The 27943-nt window shown below is 43.7% G+C and overlaps 1 protein-coding gene across 5 annotated transcripts in view; it reads right to left on the bottom strand.

Annotated features, from left to right (window-relative positions):
• Positions 1 to 27943, bottom strand: part of LOC119651982 (gamma-aminobutyric acid type B receptor subunit 1) — a 768875-nt gene that overhangs the window by 673766 nt on the left and 67166 nt on the right. For all 5 annotated transcript variants that reach the window (XM_038055893.1, XM_038055894.1, XM_038055896.1 and 2 more), the window contains exon 2: positions 14212 to 14460. In XM_038055893.1, coding sequence (XP_037911821.1) covers positions 14212 to 14457 — 246 coding nt within the window. In that variant the 5' untranslated portion in view covers positions 14458 to 14460. The remainder of the gene's footprint in view (positions 1 to 14211; positions 14461 to 27943) is intronic.

The raw sequence follows: 27943 nt of genomic DNA, 5'->3' as shown, positions 1-27943 counted from the left end.
GGGATTACAGAAGGCTAAATGCACAGACTGTTCCTGACCGATATCCAATTCCACTCATCCACGACTTTGCGCATCACCTCGCGAATTGCCGCATCTTTTCGACCTTGGACTTAACCAAGGCTTATCACCAAATCCCAGTAGCTCCTGAAGACATTCCAAAGACGGCAATATGCACACCCTTTGGACTCTTCGAGTTCACCCGGATGACTTTCGGACTGTGCAATGCGGCGCAAACCTTTCAAAGGTTCATTCACTCAGTCCTGCGAAACCTCGAATTCTGTTTCGTATATTTGGATGATGTTTTGGTCGCTTCTTCCACTGAGTCTGAGCACTTAGCCCATCTCGAGTGCATTTTTCAACGTCTCCTTGAGGCCGGTTTAGTCCTAAACGTTGAGAAATGCAAATTCCTTCAACAACAGGTGAGATTCCTCGGCCATTTCATTTCCCCTGAAGGAATACAGCCCGACCCAGACAAGGTGCAAGCGATAACAAGCTTCCCGCGTCCAAAGACAGTGAGGGAGTTGAGGAGGTTCTTGGGCATGCTAAACTTCTACCGTCGTTTCCTGCCCAAGGCCGCCCATCTCCAGTCCATTTTGAACGCGTACTTGTCTGGCCCCAAAACTAAGGATACACGAGAGATCGTGTGGTCTGAAGAGGCTATCTGCGCGTTTGACAAATCCCGTCAACAACTGGCTGACGCTACACTCTTGGCATTTCCTCTGCAAGATGCACCCCTAGCCGTTTTTGTTGATGCCTCTGACATCGCAGTAGGTGCTGCCCTTCACCAAAAGGTGGACCAAGTTTGGCAGCCGTTGTGCTTCTTCTCGAAGCAGTTGAATCCCGCTCAACGGAACTACAGCACCTACGATCGCGAACTGCTCGCCGCATACCTGTCCATCAAATACTTCCGTTTCTCCCTAGAGGGCCGGCCGTTCACAGTGTTCACGGACCATAAGCCTCTCACGTTCGCTTTGAAACAGAAGCCCGACAAAGCGTCCCCTCGTCAGCTTCGACACCTGAGCTTCATAAGCCAGTTCACGTCAGACATCCAGCACGTGTCCGGGAAGGACAACATTGTTGCTGACGCTTTGTCTCGTGTCTCCGAAGTTAACATCCCCGCCTCACTCGATTTCTCGGCTATTGCCAAGGCGCAAGTGGATGACGCAGCACTTCAGAGCCTCATGTTCAACCCCAAATACAAATTTCGGGAGTTGCCCATCTTCGGCTCAAACCTCTCGCTCTGCTGCGAAGACTCGGAAAAGGGATCTCGGCCATACATTCCGGCCACATTTCGCAAGGAAGTGTTCCACGCAGTTCACGACTTGGCGCACCCCGGCATCAGGACAACAAACCGGTTAGTCACCGGAAAATACTTCTGGCCCTCCATGAACAAGGATATCAATTCCTGGGCCAGAGAGTGCATCGCATGCCAAAAGTGTAAAGTCTCCAGGCATGTTAGGAAAGAAGTGGGCTCATTCCCCCGCACTACCAAGCGTTTCCACACCATACACCTCGACATAATAGGGCCTTTGCGAGACTCGCATGGTTATAAGTATTGCCTCACAATCATCGACAGGTTCACTTGGTGGCCTGAGGCAATACCTCTGAAAGACATTACGGCGCAATCATGTGCTGAAGCCCTCTGTCGAGAGTGGATACCTCGCTTTGGCGTCCCTGCAGTGGTCATCACTGACCAGGGAATGCAATTTGAGTCCACCCTTTTCTCCGAGTTAGGCAAACTCCTTGGTTTTAAACGCCAGCGGACTACTGCATACCACCCGCAATCCAATGGAATGCTAGAACGTTGGCACCGGACGCTGAAAGCCGCCATTATGGCACGCGACGACCCGTCCTGGACTCAAGTCTTGCCTCTCGTCCTACTCGGCCTTCGAACAACCCGCCGAGAGGATTTTGCTGCCAGCCCCGCGGAGCTGGTTTACGGGGAGAACCCAAGACTCCCAAGCGATCCGGTCTTCGACAAGAGATCGGGTCTCACGGAGTCGGGGTTGGTGCGTCTGCTGAGGGACAATCTCCGACGCATCAAGGCGCCACCACCCACTCGACACTCGTCCATACCTGCCAGTTCGCCCAAGGAGCTGGACACTTGCACGCACGTGCTGATCAGGACGGATGCCGTCCGGAAGCCGCTGCAGCCTCCATATGAGGGCCCGTACCGCGTTCTCGAGCGGGGGGAACATTTCTTCCAGCTCGAGATCGGTGGTCACAAGAAGGCGGTCTCTTTGTCCAGGCTGAAACCCGCGTGCGCCCCGAAGCAACGTCGTGTCCGCTTTGTGGATTAACGGCGAACGAAGTTCGGGGATCAGTCGCTGAAACCCCTAGGTTTCATCTGGGGGCGGAGTGATGTGGCGCGGCAGGATTCGCAGCATTCGAAATTTATTTCGAATGTTGCGAGTGCGAGCGAATAGATGGCGCGGATCTATCCACTTTGCGTAGCACGCCACGGGAGTGGAAGATCGCAGAAAAGTGTGCCATGAGTTGTTGTCAAAAACGTAGTAGACACACAAAAAAATATTCTATTGCAGTAATTATGTTTTTCGTAAATGTCACTGATATTTAATATTAAGTTTCGAATTGATAAAAAATACTGAAGTCTTTTTGAATTGAAAATAGAAAAACGGGAGTTGAGTTCGCTGACTAGAATTAGGACAAACAATATGTATAACCATTAATAATAAATGTTCACTTAAATATTTTAATAAATATAAGTAATGTTAATTACTTAAGCATCATTCCTGCGCTAGTAATAGAAGGAATGGATGCCCTGGGTCGACACATTCGGAATATATATCGGGCATGCCTAGCACACGCCTATATTCCAATTAGATGGCGGGATGTGAAGGTGTTGTTCATTCCCAAACCAGGAAAACCCACCTACACAGACGCAAAAAGCTTTCGACCGATCAGCCTAACGTCCTTTCTGCTAACAGGACTAGAAAGCTTAGTAGATCGGTTCATAAGGGATACACACATTCCTAAATGGCCACTTCACCATAGGCAACACGCCTACCAGAAAGGCAAATCCACGGAGACAGCACTCCATGAACTTACGGCAAAAATTGAAAAGGCGATGTCCGATAAAGAATACGCTTTAGGCGCATTCATGGACATCGAAGGTGCCTTCAATTATGCCTCATTTGCGGCAATTTGTGATGCGGCAAGACAGCATGGAATCGAACCGCTGCTAATCAGTTGGATCCTTCACATGCTAGAGTGGAGAAAAATCCACATATCGGTCGGCCAGAAGTCTATTGAAGCAGGATGTCTCAGGGGCTGCCCACAGAGAGGGGTTCTCTCTCCACTGTTATGGCTCTTGGTGATGGATACCCTGCTGTGGCTCCTAGAGGACAAAAAAGTCTTCGCGCAAGCATTTGCGGATGACCTAGCCGTAATAATCACCGGCAAGTTTGCGGACACAGTATGTGACCGCTTGAGCGCAACTCTGCATGTAATCCACAGCTGGTGCCTCCGCAATGGACTCACGGTGAACGCTAGAAAGACTGGACTAGTTATGTTCACTAGGAACGTCAGGTGGGGCAGCTATACGCTACTCACCTTAGCAGGGGCGGAAATCCAGCTGGCACAAACAGTCAAGTACTTAGGAGTACATTTCGACTCCAAGTTAACGTGGAAGCATCATATCCAGGAACAATACCAGAAATCCTGCAGATTGCTCTGGTGCTGTAGGAATGCGATAGGTAAAACCTGGGGACTTTCACCTAAACGGATATATTGGATGTATACATCCATAATAAAACCCATTTTGATGTATGCATGCATCGTCTGGTGGCCAAGACTGAACTTTGCTAACAGCAGGAAGCTGCTAACGCAGATTCAGAGACTTGGCTGCCTAAGTATTACTGGAGCAATGAGTACTACGCCGACTGCGGCGCTTGAAGCCATCCTAAATTTACCCCCCATCCACTTGGAGGTGAAACGGAAAGCAGCCAACGACGCATATAGGCTCGATACCATTGGGGCGTGGAAAGGCGGCCAATCCAACGGGCATGCGTCTATATGGAAATTCCTTGAAAAACATCCGGTAGCCCTGATGCCGACCGATCATATGGTTTCCAGATTCGTCTTTGGAAAGACATACACTGTCGTAATCACCGAAAGAGAAGAATGGTCGACAAGTGGCCATAAGTCTTTTCAGATTACAGACCTAATAATCTTCACCGACGGGTCAGTCACGGAGGGTGGATCGGGTGCAGGCGTGTTCTCGGAGAATCCGATTATAGAACTGGCCCGATCCCTCGGAAAAATGACGACCATATTCCAGGCGGAGATATATGCCATTTCATTGGCAGCAGAAGAATGTCTGCGACAAAAATGGAGGGGTCGCACCATTCGAATCTGTTCCGACAGTCGGGCGGCATTATCGGCACTGGATGGCAACAACATATCAAGCCAGTTGGTGTGGAGTTGTCATCAGGTGCTGCTGAAACTTGGCCGACTGAACGAAACATTCCTAATGTGGGTGCCGGGGCACTCTAACATCGCCGGTAATGAGGGGGCTGATAGACTGGCTCGCCGAGGGTCTGGATCCACAATGGTGGGCCCAGAACCAGCTCTTGGAATCCGACCATCTACTGTCAAGTCTACTCTGAAAGGTGAAATTGCAAGGATTCACGCAACCGAGTGGAGAAATTTGGACTCTTGCCGGCAAGCGAAAATCCTTGTGAAGGAGCCTAGGGCCACTAGAGCGGCATTTTTGTTGTCCCTTAAGAAGTGGGACATGAAAACCCTAGTAGGGCTTTTGACGGGACACTGCCCCTTAAACTACCATATGGAAAAGATTGTGGTAGTGGTTTCGGCTGTGTGCAGCCAATGTGAGGAGGAGGAGGAGACGGCCCTGCACTTTTTATGCAGCTGCCCGGCATCCTCAGATCTCAGACGAAGACACCTTGGCAAGGTTTTCTTCAATGAAGAATCTGCACACTCTCTGCCTCTTGAGAATGTTCTCAGATTCGCTAAAGCCTGCGAACACCGTAGGCGGGAAGCCATTGAATAGGCAACTTACGAGGATAGTACAATGGGCCTAATAATGGCCTGAGTGCTCGGAGCTGCGGCTCCCCCCATTTAACTAAACTAAACTAAACTAACCACATTGGCAAGCAGAATGGTCTGGCTTTTCAGTGAACATAGCGACTATCAGAAAATTTTCTATCATTTCGAAAACATATAATGAGACACAAAACGAAAGCATGTGATGCTGTCATGCATAGGATACAAGTCCTCGCCAATAGGCGCTCAAACTGTTGGTGTGACGAGGAAATCACGGAGATGCGGGCCGCATATTGCCAACCAAAAACATTTCCGATGCAATCAGTGTTACGAGCTAGTCTTCAAAGAACGACTGCGCGCAGTACACTATTTGCAGTACTTGCTCAAAACTCAAAACGTCAAAAATAACTTAGCTACTGATACGTGACTGCGGATACTAAGGCAAATCATCTACAGGCCAAAGCACAACCCTCCAGTCCTACCAACTTTGGGGGTGGGGGGTTCATGAGATAACGAATAAGATTGTACCATTATAAAGTCGATCGAAATACGAAAGAGTAGTTCAGTCAATGCAGCTCTTGTTTCAAATGTGTATAATTTAGTGCATGAAAAATCTTGAGAAGCATTTTTAAGTTGCCCAGACTTAATAAATGCTTCCTTTTAGAGATGGGTAGGTTATGTATTAAATATCAAAAAAGCGATATCACATCACCATCGCCAAGTGTAATTCAAACATCACCAGTAGTCACATCACTAAATATCTCAATAACACCTGCACTCACAACATCACACTCATAAACTCATCACATCAATATCGAGAAAAAAAGAAGAAGAAGTGGAAAAAGAAGACGTAACAGAGCTTGCCTCAGATGGAACAATGGCAGCAGGGCGCCAGATTGCTTTTAGGAATATCGAGTTGGTGGACCTCGGCGCAAAGCCGGGATGCCAGGTGTTCCTTACTAAAGCAGGCCCAGACCGGATACCGGTTGTTGCGCGTTGATGATGATAAAGAGTTCGTTTAAGGTGCCAACGTTGGTATCGAAAGAGCCTTAAATTAATTCTCGTTCGAATCCATTCATCAAGCGGGAAGGCAACATGGCCTTGACCATCAAAGTAGATTTACAGTTACTACCAATAAGACTACAGAAGTAACGCTCACTATAAACATTAGATGGGGAAACTACAGCCTGTCCACTCTTTCGAGGGTGAGTCGCTTAAACAGTTTAATGCGGTAACCAAGCAGGACTAGATGAGACGTTGAAAGTCCTGCAGTTGAACTATTCTGAGAAGTTTCCTTAAGAAACACCTCCCACTACTTAAAAGGATACAAGTCTAACGGTTTTGAAGACTTTTATCTAGACATCTCATCCTAGGCAATCTGATTCAATGGGACACAAATCTTCAACTTCCATTAGTTTCACTATAAAAGGGACCGAAATTGACTCTTAGGCTTGGATTTTCCGGGAAAGCGGAAGTGCATAATAAATCGCAATGGCTCCAGTATAATAATGAAATTTTTCAACTTCACTGAAAACAATTTCCAAACCGAAATAAGCCAACTCCAACTTCACAAAAATTTAAATAACAACCACTTTGGCATACGTACCAGAGCAGGAATCCCATCTCGATAAGTAAAATCCCCTGGCTGCAAATGAATAGTCGATCCATTCAATTTCGCTCTGTCTATTTTCCCCTGAAAATGCTTGCAATTTTCCTGCTGCTATCTGAATTCGATTCCATCTGAAATCTACGAGTAATGTTTTTGATTTCAACCTTTCAGTGATTGTGTGTGACTGAATGACTGACAACTTTCATGTGGCCAGACAACGCATAGCCATAACACCCGACAATGTTAGATTTTCTTAATCAAAATTCAATTGATTGGAAAATTAAAGTTATTCGTGGGATATTGAACATTACGAATAGAAATTGGTTCGTTGCTGAGCTGAGACACAGAGAAGGAACCGGCATTTCAGATGATAAGGAAGCACGAAGGGTGTGATGCTGTGGATGAAGCATCACTCGGCAGCCATATCGAATTCTCATTCAACGGTTTTAGCAGCAGAATTGTTGGTTTATCGGAAAATTTCGTCTATGAAGTTCAACGTGTTCGTAACTGCTAGCCCAGGAAAATGCTCCCTCAAGTATGTTTAATGGGCATTGTTGGAAGCTATTAGAACTTATGTGAATTTTGGGAATAGAATGGAGCAAGTTTGATTTTCAGGGATGTAGGTTTGGTGTTTCTTAATTTTGATCTCGACCCATGAAATTATTGGAAGCTTTTGTTGATGAACTTTCACCTTCAGTAAACAGTCGCAGGTTGAATATCGTGGAAATGACGTTTAGTCCTTATTCAAATAGCGCAGGTTTGTTAATGATTGTGGCAGCAGAAACCGTCTCCGGTCGATAAATATAATTCTGGTCTGACAGTCTGACACTCAACCCTTTAGAGAAAATTAGGATATTCAATCACATGTTGTTAGCTTTGCCTTAACTACTGTTTGGGGACCAAAAGCTTCGCCTTACACCCACACTGGGTGCCGATTTATAAATGCTACTTAAATCGTATCTCTATATTCTCATGGGAAAATTCAACTTACTTTAATCATATAGATGGGATCCTTGCTCTCATTATTTATCCTCGAGATGGCTTTTCGGATTCTTTAAGCGCTTTCTTCTCGACTATTAGCCATCTCCGAACTTCTCGCTCTTCAATCTCTTCTCTATCCATAAACTTTCCAACGGTAATGTATCTTTTTCGACATATTGAGAAACAGCACGAGCGAAACATCCGGAAGGAGTGTGAAGTTTTAATATCGGCAAACAAGACCTTATAGAGGCCACGAATTCATGCTTGTCGTTGGCTGGCTCGTTACTTTTCCTTTCCTAATTTGTATAATGGGTTTGTTATGTCGGAAATTCTCCTCGAGTTTTGAACCGTTACACGTTCCACACACAGGAACCGGTCCCACAAATTAATGAAGTCCTTAGTTATATATGCCCATTTTGGTTAAGACGTTCATAGACATCTTACTCACGATTTCTCCTTTGATTAGTTACACACTGGCCTCCTCACTTTCCCTTGACTTAATTCAATGATATTTATGTAGATGTCTATATGCGGTGACTATGATGATGATGAGAATTTTCTTGGCTGTGTTATATTAGTGCCGGGAAAAACGGAAAATCATTTTAATGGGGAACATCTATGTAGATTGAGGAAGCAACACAAGAAAACATCCACAATCAATGGTCCGAAGGCTTCCGTCACAAGGCACGTAGGAGAGGAGGAAATGTTTGGCCTGTAATTGAACGAATCCGGGACTAACTTTCATCTTCAATTTGTCGATTCTGGTTAATATACTCAAATCGTGTTTGGGTTGCTGTCTATTTAGTGGAAAAGTATGAGCTACAGTAATTCATCCCCAAGGCAGACGAGGGTTGAAAATGAGAAGCTGCTAGAGTGTAATTGACCGGGCGTGATAGGGCTCTGATGTATTTGGTATGATTGAGGAGAGATCAAGGTTGGATAATTGGAAATATTTTGCAGAAAAAAAGATTCTATTATTGTAACTACTACAGGTGTGTAATAATAGAATAAACAATCTTGAACGTCATAACATGAAATATGAGAAACATGAGGAGGATTTTGTTCCATCCAGCTAAATGTTAGACAAAACTAACTAAATAACTTTTTATTAAGATATTAGGAATTATTAGTACCTTCAGGGACAGCTAGTGAGGAATTAATTTCGAGCTACCTACTGATTAGTATTACAGAGAGGATAACGCATCTCCCATAGAGGCAGCCCTCGTAAGGTAAACGTAATTGTCCAGATATGGTGGAAATATCTGAAAAATAAATTGAACCGTACTTTTTCTGACGAAGACCTTTCTACTCATATAGGAAAGTAGGGGAGGATGGAGCACAATGAAACAGTCATTGCACCGAGTGAACTGGTAGGTTCCTAACGAAATTCTGATAGAGAACGCTGAGGGCGACCCCAAACAAAGCGAGCAACCGCGCCCTTTCCACTAGTTGCGTAACAGAAAAGGTTTGCCCAAAGTTTGGCTTTTCTACCTCTTGGTGAACAAAATACTATGTCCTCCATCATGGGGAAAAAAGGAAGTAGCAGGCATTGACTGGTTTTATCGTTTTTTGAAAAAACATCCCAAACTCTCCAAAAAAACCCCTAAGGCTTACAGATTGTCTCGCACCACTTCTTTCACCAAAGAGGATGTAGATCTGTTCTTCAATAATTTGAAAATGTTGTACAAACAGCATCCATAATTTAGTGATGGGACAAAAGTGTTCAATTTAAATGAAACGGTCCCATCAACTGTACAAATCCCCCAACGAATAGTGGTTCAAAAAGGCGCCAAGCAAGTGTGTCAAACCACAGTATCCATAATTTCTGCATCTGGCAGCACTATTCCCCATGATTTTCCCACGTGTCCATTTTAAGAAGCACAACATATGACTCAAGGAACTTGGCATAGCCACCCCTAGCAGTTGAATGACATCAGCACTATTAGTCAAAATCATTAAGCAGTTCATTCGCCAGACCTGCAGTTCTGGAGGGAACCCTACTCGATTAATTTTTAAGAACGTAGAGAACCATTTATGCCTGGAAGCTCTCATCCTATGGAAGAAAAATAGCGTTTCAATTATGACATTACTCCACATTCATACAATAAAATGCAAGCACTGCATCTTGCTGTTTTTGGGTCTTTTTAAAGTTATTTTAATGTAGCTCTTGACTCCTGGATGATGCAAAACTCGAGGAGAACAGCGTCAATTTATAACACTGCATCCTCCGAGAACACAGCTCATCAGAAAAAGATGACGCTTTCCAATATAATTTCCGAATTCAAAGAAAGTGGGATCGGCACGTTTTTACCGAAGCAGGCTTCTTATACAAGTATGTGACTATTCAACCGCCTACTGGAACTGTGGATGATCAACCACCCAAGACACATGGTTATACTGTGCCAGTCAATCGTCCGCTCACACAAGTAGAAGAAGCAGCTTTAAATGATGCAGAAATCAGTGCTCCAAGAGCTAATCCCAGTCAAACTTTCCTTTCTCCTGAAGATTCTTGTGGTGACCCAAAAGCAGGAGAATGAAAAGCTGATCGAAAGTCGAGGAAGGAAGGCAAGAATATGATAACTACCAGCACTCCAGAAATGAAAGCTATTGCTGAAAAGAAAAGCCGATTCCACTTTCCAAAAACAAAGCAGCCAAAAGAAGGTTATTTAAACTCTGCCCCATTTTGGCAGAGTGCACCACTGCATGGTGTATCCCGCAATGTGTCGCCCCTGCTTAATGTGTGACCTATCCACTGTTACTTCCGTCTTCCTATCACATAGCAAGTCTGTATGCCGAAAAAGTTGGTCATTTGAGACAGTGTCAGGCCAGCGTACTCGGATGGTTAGACGATGACAGGTATTGACGAAAGCTTGGAGCTTTTGAGTAACGATGGAGTGCGCCTCCCATGTTCTACTCCCATCGAGGAACACAGGAAGAACACTATCACAGAACAGTCCCAGTTTGATCTTAGTATTGAGATAATTGCACTTCCACATTTTAGACAGGGCAGCGAGCAGATTTAGCGCTGTCAATGCGTCAGGTTTAGTTCGGTGCCGCCGCCGGCAGAAATTACGCTTCCCAAATATACAAATTGATGGACGCTTTCAATGCTCTGTCCATTAATGCAGATAGGGAAGGGCAATGACTCGTCAGATTGGGAGCCTTGGTTTTGTTCCAATTCATTTCAGTTCAATTATACTTGCCTCTCTTTTAAAATCCGGAACCATTTGACAAAAGTCCATGACCTTCTGGGAGAGCAAACAAATGACATCAGCGTAACCGAGGCGTTTGAGGAAAGATTTCATTGTTCACTGAACTCTTCCATGTCCTCCGGACAAGGCAGCATGAAGAACGTCACCGATAACAAGAAGAAACAATATCGGTGACAAAGTGCAATCCTGGCGGCCTCCATTTTGGACCTCAAAGTCCTCCGAGATTTTATTTGGGTGCAGCACGTGGCATTTTGCGCCATCATATGTCACTCTGATATAGCCCTCCTATTCAGGGCACCCCGGATACACTTTGTCGCATTTCTTACATAGACTAAATCCTAAGGTAGCAGGAAAAAAATAAAAAGTTGAAAAAAAAGTCTCAGGTGGGGTGGAGTAAAACCAACTTTTGTCTTTCATTGTGCCCCAGCTTCCCCTACTGATGAGAAAGTCAACTATCATGTTCTTGCCTTGAATTAAACTTAACTATTTGAAGTGCATAGCAAACGAAACGACGCGAATAGCTTAGCAAGCGCTAAAGTACGGCCAATATTACAAAAGATAGTAGCAAAAGATTCAACTTTACTAAAGAGACCGAGAAGTTAGAAGTCCGTAAGACGTACGACCCCTATAAAAACGGCTTTGTGAAACATATGGAGAGAAGGAATTATTTTATTGCACAAGGAAAACCAGTACTGGTGAATTTTGAGAGGGTCTATGTAGGTCCCTCATTGAAATTGGCCACGAAAACGTCTGGTGGTGGTGGTGCGGGAGTGTGTAGTAGTTTACTATTACACTGAGGGTGTCCAAAACACATGAAGATGGAAACGATGGATTGTAATTCTCCAAGTAGTAAAGAGTCGCAGACTTTGAATCCGCCCCCGACTTTGAGAAATCAGGTCATGGCCGAGGCACGGATTTTGGATGTCTCACTTCAGTGTCTACGACGCGGTCAGCCAGAAAATATAGTACATCAACTCCCTTAATTGAAAACTTGACTACGACGCGTCTGTCGGTGAAACTGCTGCCTAATTCTTCCAGAAAATGGGAGACGAGGGCTCTGCAGAAAGAAACTTTCACCCGCAATGGAGTGGGGACTACAGCTTTGCCTGTGGAAACTGATCCATGCAGCCCAGCAACTGAGAAAAATCTTGTCACCCGCGTTAGATTGACACTGAATGCAGCAGACTCTTCAGTTAGCTACGGCGTTCACATTTAAACTTAAGTCTACAAACATAAAAGTTAGTCAAATAAGCCTTAGCAAAGCCTCTTCCTATCTACAGGCAGCTACGGTGGCAATATTGCAGGATTGACCTTATATATTTTCCGTCCAAGGGCCATGGGTTCATTTTATCAAAATCTGTGATATCGGATCAGTAAAGGGGACCAGGATCTTCTTCGATGAGAGATCCTCGAGGCCGAGAGCCTGCGTCCTGAGCACAAAATTGTTAGAGGCATCCGTTATGAGACAATTCTGATCCCAAAACCTAGTTACGGTCAACTTGCACTGCCAGGCAAAAGAAGAAACGTCATAGGTAGTCTGCTTATTTACCCTATAATTCTTCGTTTCCCCGCAACGCAGGAACTAAGGAATCTAATCGTTGTGATTCGAACACTCAGCACATTTGTTGGGGAAGTAGCAGATGGAATCCTAGGGCAGAGAAGCTGTTTGATTTCATCAATTCAGCTGGTCGTGGGGCCAAGAAGAAGTGAAGTAATTGACCTAAAAATCTACACTATAAAGTTTTGATTCGAGGCTGGCGAGTGCTAGATGACACCTCACTCTCAGATAATCATTACTTAGAATTTAGTCTGACTATTGTAGGTGAACAGCTTGTATGATAATACGAAGACGGAATCCTAAGAAAACGGACTGAACAGACCTCAAAGAGCTTCTAAGCAGCAGAGTGCAGTTCCCTAGGCGACTAAGGACTAACTTGGCGATAGAAGACCAATTGGAAACTCTGAATCGCACACTTTGAGAGTGCTATCAAGAGGGTGCTCCTCTTTCCCGAAGCCAAAGCGGTAAAAACATCAAACCGCACTGGTCATACGGGAACAATAAAGATAGGAGAACACAACTTTGAGACCGTTGATAATTTCTCCTATCTAGGGTCGAAAATAACAACCGATAACAGCTACCACGATGAATTCCACGCACGGTTGTTGTCAGCCAACAGAGCCTATTTCAGCTTACAAAAACTGTTCCGCTCGAAACGTCTCACCATAGGGTCAAAGCTCTTACTGTACAAGACAATAATCTTACCAGTCCTCATGTATTCCCCGGAGACTTGGGTTTTTAGCAAGAAAAATTGCGAACTCTTGGCCACGTTCGAGAGAAGAATCTTTCCAAGAATTTTTGGCCTCCTACATGAGGATGGACGATTCCGTAGCCTACATAACGACGAAATCAATGAACAATACCATGACCGTCCGGTTGTGGATAAAATCCGGCTAAATAGGTTACGGTGGACGGGTCACTTAATCCGTATGGATGAGGATGATCCAGCCCGAAAGTCTTCAAGGCCCATATGTATGGTATAAAAGAAGACGAGGCACACCCTACCTGAGATGGAGTGATGGCGTAGGTCAGGACGCCAAACAGGGATATCGAATCGGTGGACCTCAGCGCAAAACGTGGATGTCTGGAGTTTCTTATTAAGGCCAGCCTAGATCGGATACCGGTTGTTGCGCCGTTGATAATGATGATCTCCCACCGGTAATTCTCCAAAATTCTCCAAATCGAATTCCTGTCATACAACTCAGCTTTTCGTAAATTCTAGTCGGTTATTAGTATAAAAGGGTCAAAGAGATAAAAAGTAACCATAGTAAAGATATTGGTGCTCACCAAAGCATCATACTGATGTCAAAAAAACAAAAACATGGTCTTCATGGACACTCTCGCAGAAAACTTGGAAGAAGGGGGGTGACTCAGTTAAGGAACCAATTTATAAACTTCTCTGTCTATTAGAAAGCGTCGCCCTATTTCCGGAAATATGATGTCGAACTCCGAAACCAAGGCCTCATCACACACCCTTTTAAACTTCCACGTTAACTTTATAAGCTGAGTTTCAATAAGTCAACCCAGAAAACATTTTCACTGCAGTGATTATAATAAATATTGTTTAAATTGGATTCATTAAATAATTATTATTTTCAACTCCAAATTGAATCAACTCCCAGAACTATCAACGACAAACTGCAGTTCATTTTTCCAATTACAATTATTATCTATTTAATATTCGAGGCACACTTCTGAAATTTATTATGTTTTCGTTAATTACATGAAACTTGCTTGCGAATCAGAATCCTGTGCAAAATGCAAATATCCAACTTTCAATTTATTCTAAACAAATAAACAAACAGGCAATCAAAAAACCAACTCACCTCACTATCGTTGCTATGCAGAATAAGTTTAAATCCTGGCAATAAATTATCCTCCATATTCACGTCATCCAATGCCAGCTTTGCAGCCGGCATGCATGCCTGGCCGCCCTGCCATCCACCTTTCCCAGCTAATGGAAATATTCCACCTATGTGCAGTTCATCCGGTCGTCCCGTGATCAAATCAGTTTTCAGGCTAAAAACTAAAATTAATAATATCCAAAATGTCACAGCACCACCACATGTCATATCCTGAAAGTAGAAAAATACAGGATTGGTAGCGGGAAATTGTTGAGAATGGAAATCGGGGCTAAATCCATATTTGTTTATCTCATGGAAAAGTTGAAATTTTTATGCAGAGATCAAATTAGGTGAATGTATAAATGATGAGTCCTTGTGGACTGGCCAATTCTCAGCAAACTACGGAGGACATTAAAGTTCAAAATATCAAGTATCGTATACTTAACGAACCGTAAAAAGACAAGATAAAATATTTGCCCGTTTTATGGCCAAAGTCAAATAAAATCGACAACCTAGAACATTTTCTCTATTTGCTTTCGTTTTTCCTTGTAAACAAAATACCTCTAGAGTTTCCCTTTTAACTTTTTAGCAAATTCAATTTACTGGTTTCTTTATCATTTGCCCAGATAACGAGCGCATGGCACAACAAAGTTCAAGAGTTCCGAAAAATTGCTCTCTTGGGAATTATATATTCTTTTAAGTTCATTTTACTTTTATTATCATGTTTTTCCACTTTTCCTCGTCCGCTCGCTGTCGATCGCCTGCTTTTATAACAAATTCAGCCTTGAGTCCCGTTCCCTGCTATTCTTCCATTCCTCGATTTTCCTTTTTTAATAACAACAATGTTTTATTGGTCCATAATTTTGACAGTTAAAAAATATATCATATATAGACGGGAAACGGGGAAGGGGTGAATTTCTGTATCTTCGACCGACTTTCACGCCCACCTTCTATTCACTATTCCATCCAATTCGATCGATATTCGGATGTTTTCCATCGAAGCCTGAGCTCAAGGAAACAAGAAAACTTTTTCATCGTTTTTCAGTCCAGTTTGGAAAAACATTTTCATCGTAAAAAGATTCATGACATTCGCTGATGTCTTTTCAGGACGTTTCGAACGTAAGGAACTTGAAAAGGTGGAAATATGTATATGTCGGTACGAGGACGCATAGAATAGAAATGGGAAGGGTATACAGATGTATGCAGTAATCGGGACAAATTGGAAGATGTAAATTGCATGTTTTTAAAGCAGATGAGAAGTCGTTCCATTTCTTCCATTTTATGAGGCATGTAAATTGAGCCCTTATCAATCTTTCGCGAAATAGCAAGGATTTCAATTTTATAATTCGAAATTTAGCTAAACATGTTAAATTGTGGTTATACATATGTGTATTTTATTTACAACCGAAGTGGAGGAGCGAAAAATGCTGTTCCTGAATAGGACAATCATCAGGAAATATAGGCTTCGAAATATACACAAAGGATAACCCCAACAATTCCGAACAAAGAGCGTGACACAGAGAAACACACAGAAGAAGAGTTGCTAGATCTCCCAACAGGCACAGCATATCTACTGATGTGTGAACACATGTTTGCCCATTCTCCGCGCTTAGAAACCAATAGTTACCGGAAGGATACCTAGAACATAAAACAACAATGAAAGATGAGAGAAAAAGAAAAGCTATAATGCAGGTTTCCGAACCCCAGTACCAGTCGTTTTTGGAAGTGAGCAAGCGCTCTCGCACGCATCGATGATACTCAACCGGGGTGCCTCGATGGTAGATAAATTAGTCACCGTGATATCTAATGCTATAAGTGATTCAGATTTGGATAGAAAGAAAGCAAAAATAGAAGCTAAATCCGACCAAGAACCCCATCAACAAAGAATATTTTCTGAAAAAAGATCGCTGGCCGACGGAAGCGTTCAGGGTTGCTTCCACGGGCTCTACACCCCTGATTCAGCGACCCCCATGCGACGAGTTACGGTCCACCGAGCCTCCGATCCTGTCTCGCTCCATCGCACCTACAACGGAACAATATCCGCAGCCTCCTCAGTAAATCACGAATCGGAACACAGCCGCCCCACTTTTTGGCATCGTTCCTGTCGCCAACGAAGCTCCGCTTCCCGCTACTGCCATATATCCTGGCACTTTATCCATCCATACAAGTGGCCCCAAACTAAAGATGACGTCCCAACCTAAACAGCTCTTTATCACCAGGCTAGCGTTCACAACTTCTACGGACAAGAGTATATAAAGAGCCAACTTGGTTTACTTTCTCCTCTGTCCTGCATTAAACTCACAAAAGACAACAACACTGACCGGGTGATTGCATCTTTCAAGGTTACTTATCCACACGAAGTTGACATCCTCGGCAACTCTTCTTTCTGGCCTGAAGGTGTATTCATCAAGCCATACAAGTGCCCCAATTCGCGGGTAAATTTCAGGGCAACCCGCCTGTCTCGCCGAGCTATATAACTGGATCCATGTTCACTGTCCGTCTGTTTTATCAGAACATTAGGGGTTTAAGGACCAAGCTGGGGGCCTTCAATTTATCCACGCTGGCTCAGCAGCACCATGCTATCTGTATCTCCGCAAGCTTGCTGGACGATGCCATATTAAACTTCGAGCTCCCCGAAGGGTACTCCACTTTCCGCTGTCACAGGGACCGGGATGCTTCTCGTAAGTTCACCGGCGGTGGGGTCCTAATTGCAATAAAAGATACACTCCCCACCGAACTCGTCTTCTCCTCCTCTGGCTTTCGTTTTGATTGTGTTGCTCTTCGTGTTTCCCCGCCCAACTTTCTCCCGTTCATTGTTTCTTGTGTATATGTCCCCTGTGCTAGCCCTTCTTACCGGTATGAAGAATTGTTTGACAGTTTGTCTGAACTCCTTACCGTCAGATTCCCTTCCCCCCCTTTCTTCCTTTGCGGAAATTTCAACCTCCCCATGCTCAACTGGTCTGACGATTTGAACTAAGCTTTAGCGTCTTTCAACTGGGTACATATATTAAGCAACTCATCGTGTGATCAAGCTCTTAACAGCTTCTACAATATCCTCGCTGATCTCCTCTCCTGTTATATCCTTTCTTCCCCTCCCTGCCTACGTTTGTACCCAACTTGATTCACAACGGAAATTCTTATTAACATTCGCTTCAAACATACACTGCGGAAGAAGTTTTGGCCTTCTAAAAATGACGCCGACCTTGCTTACTTTAAGGCTATACGCTCTACTGTGAAGTCAATGGTCAGAAAAGTGCGTAAAAGGTACTTAGTGAGCGTCGAAGCCGCCCTTGCCCGCGGTAACTTAAAACCCTTTTGTTCTCACGGTCGCAATTCTCGTAATCCAAATCAATCTCTCCCTTCTTCTATCAGCTTCGCTGACTCCACTGACAACTCCCCGCACCAGTCCTGCGACCTTCTCTGCACCTACTTCTCTTCAGTGTTTTCTCCTTCGAACCCTCCACCCTCTACACCTTTCATAACTGCAGACTCCTCCGAATCTCTAGCCATTCCTCTCCTTACGCCTTCCTTGGTTGAATTCCTCATTGGTAATCTTGACCCCAATGTCGGACCTGGCCCCGACGTCCTTCCTAATCTATTCCTCCTTAACTGTAGAAAACACATTTCCCTCCCCCTGAGCATAATCGACAACAAAAGTCTAGATGAATGCTAGTTTCCCCGTCTCTGGAAAGAGGCTCTTATCATTCCCATCCTCAAGAGCGGATACCCTTCCCTTGCTGTGAACTAACGCCCCATTTCTCTTCTCTTCTCTTGCTCCAAAATCCTGGAAAGATACGTCAACGACTGGTTGACCGCGCACTTCCGTTACCTCATTGTCAAAGAGCAGCATGGTTTCCTGAAACATAGATCAACGGATCATCTCCTGGCTTTCCTCCTCCTATCTCTCATACCGTTCCTGCAAAGTTTCTTTTCATGGCTACTCATCTCGTTCCTGCTCTCCTTCCTCGGGCGTTCCTCAAGACTCTATATTTGGCCACCTACTCTTCCTGGTTTTTATCAATGACCTCGCCTCCATCCTCACCTGCCCGTATTTGCTCTACGCAGACGGCCTTAAATTGTTTGCCTCTGTTTCGTCTCCGCTCGACTGTGCTCTCTTACAGTCCAACCTTGATAATTTAATCCGTTGGTTTTCGGTCAACAAGCTCCACTGGATGCGCTATTCCCTCAAACCCTCCCCAACACCCTTTTCCTATTCTCTCAGAGAACAACCCCTTTCACTACTGACTTCCTTCAAAGACCTGGGTGTAATATTCGAGGATGAACTTCGTTTCAATTGCCACTTCGTTGACATCATCAATAGAGCTTCCAAAATGTCTAGTTTTATCCTACGTTCCTTCTCCGACTTTATCTCAATCTAGCCAACCTTATCACTTTTCAATTCCCTTGTCCTTGAATATTGCTGTGCAGTTTGGTCCCTCTACCGCATCCGTGACTGCCGCGCTTTTGAAGCTGTACAACGCAAATTCACCAGGACCCTCTTTTACACAAAGAACCTTCCACAGGTTGATTATCCGTCACGACTCCGCACCCTCAATCTCCCCTCCCTAACGCAACGCCGTATCATCCATGATATGTGTACTCTTTTCAAACTCTGCAATTGTCTGATGGACTGCTCCGCCAACTCGGATATTACTTCCCGTATCGCCTCGTCTCATTACACACGTAATGCGGACATTTTTTATGTACCCTTCGCTGAGCTCGAGATTTACTTTCACTCTCCGATCCCGAGGCTTTGCTTTGCTTGGGTCCTTTGACTCTATTTCCCTCTCAAGCTTTAAACGTAAAACAAGCCATTCACTTGCTCCTCCCTCTGAGGACAATATATAATAAGGAATTTGCTTTCTGTGTATTGTCCTCATTAAATAAATAAATAAAGTGGGATGGCCACAGGAGGTACTCCAGAACCAAAAAATTGAACCATTTAAGAGAAGCTCCTCAATTTTTAAATCTCTACCAATGCCAAAGGCGGCACGAAAAACTCAATAAATGCTAAGTGTGAAGGAATGTTTAAAAAGTGTAATCCGGCCAAGGTTCATAGAGAACAAAACCCTAAGCCGCTGAAGTACCCTTTATGTGTTCTAAATGTCCGTGCACCAATGAATAAAAAATATGACGAGAGCCATTAGGGTCCACATAACAGGTCGCAAGAGAACCGAAACCTCCTGTATTACCAGTTACAGACGACCCAAGTTGATCCATCGATCTACCATCAAACAAAGGAATACAGGAAAAAGATGTGGATCCTCTAAGGAAATAGCAATAGCAATACTAATAATTTCAAAAAACCCAGGCAGAAAGGAAGCATATTCAACAAACGAAGCGAAATCTTAGGGAGACGGAAATGCTGATTGGACCAAGACTGCTAACAAGCAGGCGGAGAAGAAAGTAAATTTGTGAATTCGTCCGGGGTATCTGTCATCTCCTACCGGAAATATTAAAAAAGGTCAAGGTTGTGTCTAGGCGGAAATGTCAGCAAGTTCCGAAGGACCCTGAAGAGCGATCTCGTGTTTGAACTGAAAAAATCCAACTTGGGTAAAACTGTCAGCTTTCGTAATCAAGCTAAAAGCTCACTAAATGAAAATGTTGCGGTACGTACCCAAAGTCTTAGGATATTGAAGAAGTATAATAACATCCAAAGGAGAAATTTCCACAACGCTGAAAGAACAATTCAAGTTAGTAGAAATGGAAAAGGCAAAGCTCAATCCACTGTGACTTCGCGAAAATCTTATGGTAGTGCTTAAAAAGCTACAATGCGAGTACCAGCAGAAGCAGCGCAAAAATTGTTACCGGCCGGAAAATTTCGAATCGGGTGGGTTGTCTGCCGTCTGAAAGAGCAAATTTCATTAAACACGTGCTTTAAGTGCTTCATGTTTGAACACTTCGCGAAGCCATACACTAGCGGTACTAATAGATCTGAGCGATGGATAAGGTATGGGGAGAAAAGCCATATTACAAAGAACTCCAATATGGACCTCAAATACTATTGTGCAACGAAATCTGAGATGGAACTTGCCACCATAAATAAACCCGATAGAATTCCCTACCATGTCTGACACGGTCTGAATTCGAGCTTGACAATCTTATCTATCGGACATGATTTCCGGTGACAATTAGACTATGAGAAACTATTGCAGAGCTGGACATAGTTCTGACTAACGAAGGTAATGCAAACAGCTTTGGGAAAGGAGATCTGGTTCGGTTGTAGACCTGACCTTTGTCAGCTCTGCACTGAGGCATATCTCCTGGTTCATCACTGAGAACAACACCCACAGCAACCACCGGGCAATCTTCTTCGAACTATGGAAAAGCCACTATGCAAAGCATAAGCATGCCTGAAATCTAGTAAGAAATCAGGAAGACCTAAGATTAGCAGACGGTCAGAAAAGTGTATCTAAAGCAACTTACTACTCGTGGGTATCTAAAGAATCATGATGGGACGATTCAGAGACTGTTCATCACCACAGATCACGTGCCCTATCCTTTTGTTTGAAATCATCGGGAGTATTTCCTCCATCAATGCATTCATTCCAGGGACCTCAGAATATAATGGCGGTAAAATAGGCCACAATAACACCCCAAGTCAGGACGGCGTCCTTTAGCTTGTTATGAAATGCAACACGAACAGAGAGGTATCTGCTGCATCATCGAAGCGGCAAAAGCTGGCACTGCTACCTAAGGCTTGTCAATCTCCAGGTAAACCATCCTATTGTAGCCGCACATGTCTTCTAAACACTATGGGGAGATTGTCAAAGCGGGTAATCAATGCAATAGATTGTTCCCAGTTATGGTGAGCTAAGGGGGTCTTTCAGATAAACACTATGGGTTCTGCTAACCTAGATCAACCATCGATACTATCAAATTACTTAATAGCTTGGCCAAGAACGCGGGTCACCAAAAGGGTAGTACCAAGAAATACTGCCTGGTGACCATAGACGTGAGAAATGCATTCAATTCAGTTTATTAAAACCCAATGGGGTAGTTGCTTACGAAGATTGGTATTTCCACCTATCTCGTTACTATTGTCGATAACTACATATTTACAAGAATGAAGGCTTTCATTTGACACCGACTCCAAAAGTCGGGTGACGGATATCCTACAGGGATATGTACTGGGCCCACTATTGCGGAGCATCATGTCCAATGATGCACTTAATCTTCCGATTCTGGAGAAAGCCGCGGTGGTAGGTTACACTGACGGTATAGCAATGATTGTAGTCGCAAAACATCTCGAAAGTGGTGAGTTATATTCATGCGAAGCAATCAGTACTGTTAAGGTTTGGTAAAAGAGTTCTGACACTTGTGGGACTACTAAACTAAAGCCGTCCTTATCACCAAACGCCGTAAAAGAAATTAGGTCTGCATTGAAGTTGGGAATCATACCAACACTTCCAAACCGATCATCAAATACTTAGGAGTGATTATAGAAGCAAAGCTCAGTTGTAGAAACCGCAGTTTGGGGAAAGACGCTTCAGATCTCATTTAAAGCAGGTCCCTGTCGTCAGCTAATGATTGGGAGACGGCAAATGGGCCATCGTGAAATGTATGTAGAAATATTGCTTGAAACGACCTAGTAATAGGGTACATTCTGATCCTTAGGAAGGTACATAGAAGTCGGTGATGTTGGCAATAAATGGCAAAAAGTCCCTTTCTATTAATATGGCAGATAGTTTCGAAATTGATTCCCCAATATCCGAAAGTTTCCTCTCAAACGGTATCAATATGTGTCGAAGACATTCCTCCAGTAGCCGTGGACGAAGTTCTGAATGCAGCAAAAGGAGTGGAAGATAACACAGCCCACAGTATTGATCGAATCCCTAACAAGGTGGTGAAACGGACAACTAAAACGGCACACAGTATTTTCACACACTGCCTAAAACAGGATATTTTACCCAAAGAGTGAAGATTACGAAAGGTTGTGTGAAGCCGACAAGAACGCCTGTAAACTTGCCTGTATTCTGAGGTTCTCAAGAAATTAGCAAACTTGACGAATGAGGTTATAGACTAAGCGACAAACAGGATGCAAGAGCGGCGAAGAACGGTCGAACGGTCACAGGTTTATCTCAAACATAAGCACGTGGGTAAGACGAAAACTTGGCTGGACGTGTTATAATTGACTCTTGACTTATAAGTTGGGTCAACCTTTACGTGCGAAGGTATAGCCGAAGATTCACAATAGTTTCCTTTACCTGCTCTACATTTGAAAGCCCACGGAGAAACCTCGAAACTCGTCACGAATTCCTCTCCTCGAAAGAGAGATCCATGAATTCCTTATCAAGTCAACAATTGAACAATGACTAGATACACGAAAAGTGATTGAGTTTGGTAACTCACTGTAAACACGGGAGAACATGAGTCCTTCCTTGTCCCTTGCTCTCAACTTCGAAAATTTGTTTATTGAAAAAATGTCTGTGCGTCCAGCCTTAATCTTGCTTGGTTTATTTTGCTGCTCAAAGTTATTCAAAACTCAAAAACGCATACTCCTAATTCTAAAAATAAATGTTAAAGTGAAAATCCACCGCCATTCAAGATCCTGATGGCCAGACGATAACCCAAATTTGTCAGCTCTCTCCGTAAATTAACTCAAACAAACAGTTGACAACTTGAGTGTCAAATGCTTCCCATAAGTTACAGAGCGAGTCAAAAATGATATAGAAGATGTTGTCCCATCACCACTAATGGACTCTGTGATAGAACAAAACAACCCCATTATCCATTATCCCGGAACTATTCCCATTTATTATATTTCTTCTTGCACACTTCACCTCCTGGGACAGATTCCTGACCAATTCAACTATCTTTTTGTCAACGCACTCCATTTCGAATTTTTACTCTCCTTCTATCTCTGCTGAGTGCTTGATAAGTTTTATGGATTTTCTGATCTAAAACAAAATAAAAATATATTACAGAATAAGAATGGAGTAGGCACATAAATACACTTAAATGCTGAGCGCTCTTTCTCTCTCTAGAAGTGGTTCTACTGTTATTCTTTAGATTGGATTTTCTCTTGCGACTATATAATAGCTTCCCTCGCGTCACTTTCAACATAACATTTCCGCAACATTTGAACCCAAGCACGTCTCAAAATAGCCACAAAGATGTCCTCCGAACAGTCGTTAAAACTTATTTACAGAATGAAAATGCCAACATAAATCAAAAAGTTGTTCGGAGGGTGATTTTCATCGAAAATTTGGAATTCAGTAAGACGTTTCTCCACTTTCTTTTGGTCTTCTTCATTCTATGTACGTTCAACCAAATTGATTTTTATGCAGAAGGCTTTTTTTAGGATTGTCTGCAGGAATCCCTATTCTCATTAATTGACTTTTCCAAGCAGAATAAATATAGAAATTTAACTTGAGAACCAAAATTGCTTATCAAATTGAAAGTGCTTTCTTGAAGTTAGAAAATTTTCGTTAAGGAGTTATGCCTATTTGACGTTTTAATAAGGAAAAAATACCATAAAGTTACTAACTAAATAAATTTGAAATTTTACAAGCAGCTCAACGAAAAAAATAGCAGAATTTTCGAGGAAACCATGCTGACATTCGGAACTGAGAAGCTGCCTACACTCAGTGGATCGTCAGGGCAATCAACAACTGAAGCCCAAATACAAGCTTAGAAGACCATCAGCCGTCAAAGAGCTATCATCCAATCGCTAAATCGGATTCTGGTAGGAGTGTCCCGAAAAACGGATGAACAATGAAAAGCATACTATGTCACTATATTGCTTGAGAAACTTTAGAATCAAGTAGAGGAATTGAACCTCAATATATGTATAAGGATATGATGCTGAGAGTTATCTGGATCTGCTAGAAGCAGTAAGAGATACCCTCGTCGCGATCGCATCTGAATGAGTGACTACATTAAGATCGGGTTGCTGAGCACCACAGTACAGAATCTCCAATAATGCTCCCGAAATTGAGTATACCCCATTCCAATGGAGACTACGGAAAATGGCGACAATTCGCTGATTTATTAGACTGGTTAGTACACCAGCAAGACATTGCGGGTTGCGAGATGTTTTATCTCAAGATTTAGAAAACCTGGACGAATCAACGAGAATCTGGGATACAATATTATTACTCCTACTGGACAAGGACAAGGCGATACACATGTTATACGAGTAATCGTTGAAAAATCCGAAAGAATTTTAAACCATCGTCGAATTTTTGGAATTCCTCGAATGGCGGTTCCAGTCACTTGAAGTTTTAGTACTGAAAGGCAAGTTACCGAGCGATAAATAGATACCATCAAAGGCAGCTCGGGTGTTTACATCAGTAGTGTCGTCAGTATGTGTCTTTGTAAGAAAAATTATGTGCTGCATGCCTGCAAAATTTTCTTAAATAAAACCCCGAACGAGAGGTTGCAAATCGTTCGAAGCAACTATCTGTGTACCAACTGCCTTAACTCCAATTATTATTCTAACACCTGGGTGGCAAACTCCAGTCGAAAATGTTGACGCTAGTACAACAATCTGTTGATCTAGGAAACGAGTATACAACACCGCACATCACTATTGAATCAACAGAAAGCAAGGCATGTAATAAGCCAGATTCAGGCAGGTCGCTCTGACAACTCATGATGATCAACGAAGAGGAAAATATATTCTCTTGAGCAATGCAACAGTATCATTAACGGCGACCAATAAGCAATCACCGAGATCTCGAACAATATTAGATTCAGGGTCGCAGTGAAAAAATAGCTGGGTGTGACAAGTTCAGACAGCGATTCAGGACATTGGTAATAGGAAACAACGTACTCAAAGATGGCTCGATTAGAATCCAAAATCACGGGATTCTCACAATCTTTTGAGGCCTACGTTTTACAGCAAATAATACCTCCGCAACTAGCAACGACATTCGACATTAAAACCTGGCCGATCCCAAAAAACATCAGTTTAACAAATCCGAACTCCAATATTCAACAGATCAGGACAGGAATTTTACAATCAACTGTTGGTCATCGACCAATTCAAGCTAGACAGTAACTTGCCGACATTACATAACTCTCTATTCAGTTAGGTCATTTCTGACGGAATAAAGGACCAAAAAAAAAGCAGTTTGCGGTGTGCTTTTTGCAGATGAGTTACTCGATCAAACAATTGCAACAACACTAATGCCCATGGAAAAGGTTTGGGAAAACCACTTAAATCAAACAACCAAGCGATCTCTTAAGGAAGGTTCATGACTTCACTTCCCTTCTCAAGTGGAACTGATGTTTTAGGAGAATCTAGAGACATGGCGCTAAGAAGGTGCTTGGCACTAGAAAGACGGTTCGCACAGGATGATTCCATACGACGGCAATATGTTGAGTTTATGAGTTTATGTTTTAGGCTTGGGCACATGAAGAGATTGGCATTAATTCGCTTACATCCCCAAACTGTTTCTTGCCACATCATTGTGTAATTAAGCTCGACAACAACAAATCCATCACCTTATATCCAATTACCACCAACTTACAGGCACATCCAACATTTATACAACCTAATGACATTCATTGGTCAACTCACAACTCTGGCGACTCCGATGAAATGCACCGATTGCTGTATCCGAGACACAGGAGTCGGTTACTTTCAAAAAGCGAAATAAACAATTAAAAAACTCGACAAAGCGCTCGCGAGAAACAATTGGCAAGAGAAGCTCATCCGAGAACTCCAAACAACTGTTAAGCCGCTCGGAGTGAACATCACTCGGACATTCGGCGCAACCCACCAACAGACAGTCGCAGCATCCGCAGCAGCTACCGAGGATATGGAGCTCTCACAGGAAAGTGACCCCCAACGAGTGCAAAACCCTTCGTCAAAACGTAGGCGAGGAATAACTACGTAAACCTCAACCTGTGGCTGGTCACATTCGACGCCTGGCTTACCGAGGACCTGATCAGCTCGATAAAACCGGTGCAGCACACCATGCTCCGCTTCCAGCCAATTAAAAATAAACAGTTGCTTCAATGCAGAAACTGCCAACGAATTACTGTGATCTGAGCAGACGCCTAAGTGCGTAAATTTTTGGGGGAAACGATCACCCCGCCAACTGCCGCAACTGTCCGTCGTTCGCCCATGCCGTGGCAAGGGGAAATGCGCAGAAACGTGCACCACCCTCCCGTCTGACAGCCTCTCAAACCTCCCGAACCACCGGCGATCCATCCACAAATCCATTCATCACACGGCCGTCTGTGTCCATCGCAGACGCAGTACGCACCAGCTCCACACCCACATCTCGCGCCAGTCCGGGAACAACTTCCACCATCTCTAATCCTGACACCCCTGAGTTCGCTAGGTAACCCCCTCCAGATGTTTAATGAGATAGTCAGTATCCTAACTTCCAAGAATGGACGTTAGGATTATCGAGTTAAATATCAATTCCATTATCAGGCAGAAATTCGAGCTGTTCGTAAACGATCATAAACGTTATATCGTTGTATAGTTCTCCTCTGTGAAACCAGGATGAACTACAGATATAGCCCCTGTTTTCCCTATTTCAATATTTTCCGGACGGAGCGACCCCAACCCAACCTCCAAGGTCGCAATCCATTCCCGTTTCTGAAAAGTTTCTGTTCTCACAGCTTTTCCCACCCCACACATTTTCAATTTAATTCAAATCACCCTCATCTCCTTCCAAACCTCGTCTTCCATCGTCTTCGTAGCATCTATCTATTGCCCCGATCAGTCTTTCAACACCAACGCGAAAAATTCAATCCTTTTGTGGGTCCCAGCCCCATACGGTCGGCAAATCCTGGCGGAGACCTGAACGCTAGACTCCCGTCCTGGATCGATTTACGGGCGAACCCGAGCGGGACACTCCTCCACCAATTTCGCAACAACTCACACCCCAGCATCAACGTCTCCCACTTCAGTCCAACCCTCCTACCTTGAATAATATCAACAATAATATTACTGTCATTCCTAATTCCAAAACCTTCCCTTTCCTTGAAACAGCCCCTGGCATCAGAGATCACGACGTCATAATTCTGGACATCCCCGACAGAGACATACGCCCTACCCCACCTTCAGTCCCAGAAAGCCAAATTTCAATATTGTCGACCTAACAGTTCGTCGATACACTGAAGCAATTCAGCAAGCATACAATGAACTGATCCCAACCCGCTGCCTCAATTACCGCAGTTTGATCTGCCTTTCCGATGATATCCTGGAAGATATCAAATATAATAAGATCCTCCGGCGAAGATTATCTGGGAAGAGATATTCTCCGCAATACTCACACCTCCTAAATGAAATCCGATGCCTAGACAGGTGAACCGCGAGCACCAACTACTTCCACAACCGCCTCACTAAGCAGAACTAAACCCCGGTACATACAGGAGCTAACCTGTCCACGCTTTAAAAAGATTTCCCAACAAAGTACCATCCTTCCCCAAAACACCCCCGCCTCCACACTTGATCCAAGAACACTAATGCACCTTCCACCTCCATGACCAGAAGACGTGGTCAACGATTCCATCTCCAAGCTCCTTTCACCCCCACCCTTCCTACCGCCGCCTCTCTGACCCCAAATTCCGGAAAAGAAACCCACCCATCCGTTCCGTCAGTCCGAACAGCCAGGAAGCTTCAATAGCTTCATCAAAAAATTAAAAATCAGTCGGACTCGACCAAACATCTTCTATCGTCCTCAAGAAATGCGTCTCAAGCATTTCCGTCATCCTATCCTCAATCATTAACCGCTGATTCCACAACGCC

The sequence above is a fragment of the Hermetia illucens genome, chromosome 3 (genome assembly GCF_905115235.1).
Source record: "Hermetia illucens chromosome 3, iHerIll2.2.curated.20191125, whole genome shotgun sequence".
Classification (NCBI taxonomy): Eukaryota; Metazoa; Arthropoda; class Insecta; order Diptera; family Stratiomyidae; genus Hermetia; species Hermetia illucens.
This window is presented reverse-complemented; position numbering and strand designations above follow the sequence as displayed.